This window comes from Mustela lutreola, chromosome 5 (genome assembly GCF_030435805.1).
Source record: "Mustela lutreola isolate mMusLut2 chromosome 5, mMusLut2.pri, whole genome shotgun sequence".
NCBI classification, from domain to species: domain Eukaryota; kingdom Metazoa; phylum Chordata; class Mammalia; order Carnivora; family Mustelidae; genus Mustela; species Mustela lutreola.
The window spans coordinates 62,798,076-62,805,694 of record NC_081294.1 but is presented as its reverse complement, the minus strand read 5'-3'; the positions used below and the strand labels follow the sequence as shown (position 1 = coordinate 62,805,694).

The 7,619-nt window shown below is 46.0% G+C and overlaps 1 protein-coding gene across 2 annotated transcripts; it reads left to right on the top strand.

Moving 5' to 3' along the window:
* The first annotated feature begins 32 nt into the window (after positions 1-32).
* On the top strand, positions 33-7,324 carry BOD1 (biorientation of chromosomes in cell division 1). 2 transcript variants are annotated; one of them, XR_009353864.1, is made up of 4 exons: positions 33-486; positions 4,226-4,350; positions 5,422-5,690; positions 6,568-7,324. XR_009353864.1 is itself a non-coding variant. In XM_059174327.1 (4 exons), exons 1-3 carry the CDS (start codon positions 250-252, stop codon positions 5,615-5,617), a joined length of 558 nt encoding a protein of 185 aa, XP_059030310.1. In that variant the 5' UTR covers positions 36-249; the 3' UTR covers position 5,618; positions 6,568-7,324. The 2 variants fall into 2 exon arrangements, 1 of the variants encoding a protein (XP_059030310.1); XM_059174327.1 differs by having other exon boundaries at positions 36-486; positions 5,422-5,618.
* The last annotated feature ends 295 nt before the right edge of the window (positions 7,325-7,619 follow it).

Sequence of the window (7,619 nt, the reverse complement as noted above, 5' to 3'; positions counted from 1 at the left end):
CAAAGACCGTTTGTGACGTCATCTGCACAGCGCCCGGGATGGAGCGGGCCGTTTCTACCGCTCCTACCACTACCTCCGCTGCATCAGAGCCGACCGCCTCCTCCTCCGCCGCCGCCGCCTTCTCCCTCCCTTCCTCCACCTCTCCCCCCAACACCTCCTCCTTGGGCGCTTCTGCCACCTCTGTATGACCCAGACCCTCTGTCCCTGAGAAGTCGTGTTCAGTTTCCTTTGTGGGCCCAGGGCACAGCCATGGCGGACGGCGGCGGCGGCGGGGGCACAGGCTCGGTGGGCGGCGGCGGAGCGGGCCAGGCCTCGGCCGGGTCGGCGACAGGCGCGACAGGGGCCGGTGGGAGCGGCGGCCCCATCAACCCGGCCTCACTGCCTCCCGGAGACCCACAGCTCATCGCTCTCATCGTGGAGCAGCTCAAGAGCCGGGGCTTGTTTGACAGCTTCCGCCGGGACTGTCTGGCGGACGTGGACACCAAGGTATTGGGAGGAAGGGGGTGGGGTTGGGCTGGGCGTGAGGATGGCAGTGTTGCAGGCTGGCTTTTCTAAAGCAGAAAGGAAAACAAAAGATACTTTCGAAAATCTCAGCAGTGAGGTGTTAGACCGCTTGAGGAAGTACAGGAAGCTTTCTGAGTGGTGTACACGTGGGCTGGGCTCCCATCACTGTTAGCTGTGTGACGGTCCAGTCGTTTCTCTGAACTTGGGACTCAGTACTGGTTTCAGAGCTTAGCTCTTATCTTTCCCAACCTGAGACTTCTTTAAGCCCTTCAGTAACAAACCTCTTGTGTGTTAAGAACATTGGAGAAAGCCAGGTAAGGAAGGGAGAACGGTTTGAATGCAGTCATCAGAACGTTGTATCTATTTGTTCCTTCCTTTTCTCTAGCTCAGTGATTTGCAGGCTTGAACATCCAGTTGAATTAAGATACACTGTGCGGAACCCCATTTTGTACTCCACCGTGGATTACAGGGGGTTTGGTGCCAATTTTAGATCCTAATGCCATAGGTTAACCCCCTAGTAAAATGCTATTTCAGGTTACTTGCCAAAGTCATGGAGATTCAATGAAGTCAGCTGTGTTAAGTGTCAGACATACAGTAGTTGCTGGAATGTTCCATTTTCTCCCTTTTCAGAAGCTTTTCTAACAAGACTAGGGTTAAAGGTTAAAGAGGTTTTGTTACAGAAGTAAGTTCTTGTCTTCGAGAAAATCTGCCTACCTAACATGAAGATCGTGAACTTAAAATTACAATTCAAAGATAGGGAAAGACATCATCCATTTATTCATTGAACATTTATTGGCCTACAGCATGGGGGCTATGTGGATATAGGAACAAGTAAGTCACTACCAGTCCTCAAAGTTTGAACTGTAGGGTAGAAAACTGACATGTAGACCAAATGGTATATACGCTACATGGTGTTAAAAGTGCTTAATATTTAGCGTTTAATTTTCCTTATTTAAAGGTCTCAGATATGTATCAGCTGAGCTTCCACCTTTCCTAGGACTCTGGATGCTCTCAACTTCCATCATAAGCTCTTCCCTCCTATCATTTTCTGTTTTATGTGTCTAAGTCAATGTAGTATGCGTGTTATTTTTATTTTTATTTATTTTTTAAGAGATTTTATTTATTTGACAGAGAGACAGGGAGAGAAGGAACGTAAGCAGGGGGTGTGGGAGAGGGAGAAGCAGGCTTCCCGCTGAGCAGGGAGCCTGATGCAAGTCTCGATCTCGGGACCCTGGGATCATGACCTGAGCTGAAGGCAGGCGCTTAACAACTGAGCCACCCAGGCACCTCATGCATGTTATTATTATTTTTTTTAAGATTTTATTTTTTTATTTGACAGAGATCACAAGGAGGCGGGGGGGGGGGGCAGGCTCCCGCTGAGCAGAGAGCCCGATGCAGGGCTCGATCCCAGGACCCAGGAATCATGACCTGAGCCAAAGGCAGAGGCTTTAACCCCCTGAGCCACTCAGATGCCCCTGTGCATGTTATTTTTAAAAGAAAGAAAGAAAAGTAGTATTGTAAAGCTGTTGGGGGAAGAAGAGTTGGAGCCTTCCCCACATACATCTTAAATATTCCTTCCATTAGTCACTGGGTGGTTTTAATTCTGGAAGCATGTTTTCAGTCACTGTGGCTTTAGCTCCATGGTTCTCAGTGTGGCTCTTGGATCTGCAGCATCAACATCACCTGAGAACTTGTTAGAAATGTATATTCTTGGACCCCTTCCCAGACTGCTGAAATATTTCGAGGAAAGTGTACTGATGATGTTGTAATTTACTTTGCATTGTACCTAAAATACAAATAAATAGAACAAACTGTGAGGTGAATCAAGTGAGGGATAGATAATACAATAGAATATTCATGGCAGGTCCATTCTGTCCTTTCACTTTAAGAACTGAAGGGATGATTCTGTGTTGCCAAGATCTGTTCAGGTTTGGTGGTGACCTTTGTTGTCTTTTGTTATTTTTCAGTAAATAGTAACTATCATTTCAAACCAGGTGACTTACTTGGAATAGTAGAAAATCTAGTATCAGGATGCATAGTTCTGAGTGACAAATTAATTCCAGTTTCTTTAAGCAAAGTGGTGAATCTGTTGATTGGGCACCCCAAGAAAGGACTGATTGAACAGGCTGTCAGAAGAGTAGCAATGCATTTGGAACCAGGGATGCTCCACAAGGTGTCTTTCATCTCTGTTCTTCATAATAGCTATTGTCTTGTCACCGCAGAGCAGCGTCATCCGTTCGGTTACTCCTACTGTGATTACATCTTACCTCTTCTTCCTCTAGAAAGGGACTCTCAATCCCTGTTCTGAAAATCCCAGGGAACATCAGCATTGTCTTAGCGTGGGTCAGGCACCCCATTTGTGGTCAGGAGAACATGGCACTCTCTGTCCTGCCCTTGTGAGGAGAGGAAGGAGGAGTTGCTAGGTAGATAGTACATGGGTGTTTGTCAGTTCCCTAGGACTTTGGCAAGAGCCCACCTGTAGAGTTAAGCCTGCTGATTTCGTTGTCGATTTTTACCTCTGACTGCTAGCAGACTTTTGCCACAGTTAAAACTGCACGATGAAGCAAATCGTGGTGACTTATGATGAGCATTCATCTTCATGCTGATAGGGCTGCAGGTCAGCTAAAGTTGAGCTAATCTAAGTGGGCTTCTGCTAGATGGTTCAGGTGACCTGGGCTTGGGTTTAGCTTGGCTGCATACAAACTCATCTTAGGTCCCGGACATGCCCTCATAGAGGGTCACCAGAGCACAAGAACAAAGCCAGACAGAGGATGACCGCATTTAAGGCTTCTTGTCACTAGCACCCCATTGACCAGACCATGTTGCATTGCTGAAACTCAATGTCGTTGGGGTAGAGAAGCAGTCTCTGCCCAGGCAGAGGGAGGCAGGGGTGATGCCTAGCAGCAATGCACATTATTATACCTGGTTTGATCATACCAGAAGGTCTTAGAGGCTAAGAATACAAATTCCATGTGTTCACCACTTCCTTCTAATTTTGTCCTGATCATAGTTGGGTCTAAAATCAACTCTAAGCCAATAAGAGCCTCAAGCGCCATTTTTGGCCATAAGCTGTGCTTCCCCTCAGCCTTTCCAACTGTTCCATAGGCTTTGACCTCAGTCTCCATTCTCACATCGTGCCGACATTCGCGTAGCCCTTCATTTTATGTGGTGGGCTTTCCTGAGCCCTTATTTGTTGCTTGGGATACCCTGTGAGATAAGTGGGATGGTAACATTTCAGGTTTACCGATGGAAATAACTGAGACTGAAAGGTTGGTGACTTGTTGAAAGTCAGACAGCCAGTTAGTCATGGTGCCCGGCTAGAGCCCAGTTCCTCTGATTCAGAAACAGACTAATCCTAACCTTGAATTTACCACATTTTGGCCATGTGGGCAAGTTGTTTCCCCTTTCTAAGCATGAATTTCTAATCTCTTCAGTGGGGGCAGGAGAGTTAATAGAGTCTCCCTGTACTGTTACTTGGAAAGTAAATGGGATGATAAGGCATCTGCTAGCCTTGTGCCTGCCCACTGTAATGTTAGCACTTTGTTGCTCATTAATTCATGCTCTTCTGGGCCTCAGGGCCGTCTTCATCATCATGATAGAAGTGTCTTTAGGGGCTTGAGACATCTATATTTCTGTGGAAAGCCGTATCCTTGAATGACTGACTTCTAAAATTTTGGTGCATATAACTTCTTACCTTACCTCTTTTTTAAAAATGTTTCAGCCAGCTTACCAGAACCTGAGGCAGAAAGTGGATAATTTTGTGTCAACACATCTGGACAAGCAGGAATGGAATCCTACAATGAACAAAAACCAGTTGCGAAATGGTCTGAGGCAAAGTGTGGTTCAGTAAGTAATCAGAATTAAGAGTGAAAAGTACTCACCGCTGGAGGCACAGAAAAGCTGATAGGTGTTATTAACTGGTCAGGATGGATGGTACTTTACAGAAAATCACATGCACACGTCGCAGCAGTCCACCCTTTATTAAAGTTAAGGTTCAAGTAATCAAAGGACTCAACTGACATTCTTGCTAGTTTATCCAGCCTCCATAGGTCTCCTGTGTAAACTCGACCAGGTGCCTCGAAAGATACTCCAAATTACAAAACATGATTCCCGGCTTGCTTGAAGTTTTCAGTGTAGTTGGCACACACCTGGGCGTTTTCTACCAAGATAGCAGTGTTTGGATCTTGGGCGAGAGGTCTAAAGTATAAGGGCAGCTGTCAGGAAGACCTGGAGTCTTATTAAAGCATGTCTTTCGGTCACAAACTGAACCTTAGTTAACAAGGTGCTGCTGCTGGCTCATCTAGGTGACTTCTTAGTGTTACTGGGCCCAACAGCAGAGGCCGGTCATGGCATCTGGCTTTTTCTAATCTGCTTGCGGTCCTTTTTTTGGTCTTATTACTAGCACTCAAGTTCAGGTCTTGATCCACTTGGCTCTTCTAGGATGTCTAAAAGCTTGTGAAGCCTACCTCCTTAGAAATAGAAATATCAGGAAATTATGCTGAGTGAAAAAAGCCAGTATCAAAAAAAGATGTGTGGTGCCGATTCCATATATGTCACATTGGTGAACAATGACAGTGCTGGAGACCAGATCAGGGGTTGCCTAGGGCTTAGGGGCAGGAGGTGGTAGGGGTGAGTGTGACCTGAAACGGGTCACACCAGGGGTTGCTGTGGTGGCTGAGGAGAGCTCTTCACTGTGGGGGTGGTCACCTGAAGTCACTCCTGTGCTGAAATGGCACAGAGCTGCCTGTGCAAACACACAATGGTGTCTAGCCCCATGTGTGAAAACTAAGGAAGGTTGAATCGTACTGGTGTCGTTTTTCCAGTTTTGATGTTGTACTGCAGGTATGCATGGTGCAAACAGGTCGCTGGGTGGAGGGTGCAGGGACCTTCAAAGAGTGGTCTCTTTGTCTCCACAAGGTCAGGGATGTTGGAAGCTGGAGTGGACAGAATCATTTCTCAAGTGGTGGATCCCAAACTAAACCACATCTTCAGACCACAGATAGAAAGAGCAATTCACGAGTTCCTGGCAGCCAAGAAAAAAGAAGCCGTGCCCGCACCCCCTCCGGAGCCTGAGAGCCAAGAGCCCCCAGCTCCCTCCCAGGATGCTTCCTAAGGTCCAGTATCCCGTCTTTTGTCCAGGAGCATTCATCTCTGGCTTGTAGATATATAAAATGGATAGAAAAGGGGTAAGCCACTACTGGGGATCCTGTTCTTTATTCAAAAAAGCATTTACTGCATATGGACTTGAGCTACTATTCAAGAGTCTCTCTTTTACTGAAAACTAATGGGGAGCATTCTCCTGTGTTAGTGTGATCTTCTGTGCCCCTGGAGCTAAACATGTACGCTGTGAATAGATACTTCGTTAGAGACCAACAGGGGTGATTGTTGTGCACAAGAGAAATTCAAATGAAAGTCCTATTTTTCTGAAATTGATTAAATGAGTCTTATGCCTAGACATGAATTCAGCTTGAGTTTGCAATTTCAATATAAAATCAAACACGGCATTCTAAAAAGACATCCTAAACGGGACTCACAGACTGCTTTAAGCCCCGCTGGATTTCCTTGTGTTTAGAGATTGGAGTTCAACGATGTCAGTCACCATAGTATTCTTCTGTTATGTGCATTGTCCCTTCTTATTATGTTTGGGATTTAATTAATCTTAAAAGTCAGCTACAGATCCACAAAGCAATGCTTTTTGCAGGCTTTGAGACATTAGTAAATGTGGGCAGTGACCAGCAGATAAGCAGTGGATTCTTACCTAGCCACTGTTCGTCACCTGTCCCCTCATTCCATTTTGGTGTTCTCTCTGTAAGCGTCGTTAAGATGTTTCTTATTTATGATGGGAAGGCATCAGTGAGTGAACAGAACAAGAGCATAAGCTTGTGGGGGCCAGTGCCTTAAGGGGGAGGGGTGTCTTATTTGTGCCTGGACTGGGGGAAAAACTCAATTCCATTGTGGAATATAAAACATTACCTGTCTTTCTAGTTTAACTGTAAATTCCTTTAGGAAGGTAAAATTAAATGTAGTCTCTTTCAAAAAACATCTTCATCTGATTCTCTTTAGAGTGTGTCTGACACCATTGGAAGCTCCATTGAATTGACCATGAAGAAATGGATTTGGTTACCTAAGAGTACAACTTCTGAATGAAGACAGGCTGAGGTCATCACTGATTTCAACATTCAGCCTTGACTGTGGGGCAGTGTCCAGATGGAATGGGCCATAATGGAGTTGACCGTGTTGTCCCCTCATGGTGCTGCTGTCTGGTCAGCCTGCCAAAGGGGATGACACCCAACATACACTACAGAGATGTAAAGAAACACTACATCAGTCCGGGGTTGTCCTGAAACAAATGTTTATACTTGAACTTGGAGACTGTGTGGATTTTAGGGTTTGTGCTCGGGGATCCCTAGAGGGGCTATAGCTACAGTGAAGGAACATAACCAGTTCCAAAGACGCAGTTTCAAAGAATGACAGTAAAGGTTAGCATGGAGTAGGAATTAGTGCTTATTTGTCAACTAGAGTGTATAAGCCATTAGCACCAACTAGCTCTAAAGTTGTCATGACCCTCTTGTACGTGAACCTTGTAGCTTCGGTTTCCTTTGCCTGTAAGAGGACCATAGGATATGTGAGGAAGTGCGGACAACAGGTAGAAGGAAAAACACCTGCAGGCTCTCCGTCCAGGTCTGCTGCTTATCCTGCAAGGGCTAGTGAGCTTGGGTGTGTGTGTTTTATTCTCGTGTTTGTGTTTTTTAGAAGAGTTGAATGATTAATAAATAGCTTAAGTTTTGTAATAAAATGATTTGATACTCTGAAGCCTCAACTGAGTGTAGCCTCCAAGACTGTGAGCCTGTGAAGAGTAACCTTTGTCCTCTGCCTGCTGTTCCCTGCCCACATGTGAGTAGTGGTGGGGACGGGGGATGAGCAGAACTCAGAGCTGCCCACGCCCTGAAGCTAGTGGGTAATACTGGAAGTGAGCAGGTGGTCCCACTTCTCCCCTGGACCATGACTGCTGCTCTTCCCTAGTTGTGAGGGCAGAACCATCTCTCTGTGTTTCTCAAGCCTGAGTTTACAGCAGCAGCATCACCCAGAAGTTCTAGGGTGGGATCTGAGCATGT

Bases quoted from the DNA above. Each gene is read 5' to 3' on its own strand.
- BOD1 (XM_059174327.1), top strand. From the start codon at position 250: ATGGCGGACGGCGGCGGCGGCGGGGGCACAGGCTCGGTGGGCGGCGGC. The intron at 487-4,225 runs GTATTGGGAGGA...AAAATGTTTCAG, and splicing joins TGGCGGACGTGGACACCAAG to CCAGCTTACCAGAACCTGAG. The intron at 4,351-5,421 runs GTAAGTAATCAG...TGTCTCCACAAG, and splicing joins CTGAGGCAAAGTGTGGTTCA to GTCAGGGATGTTGGAAGCTG.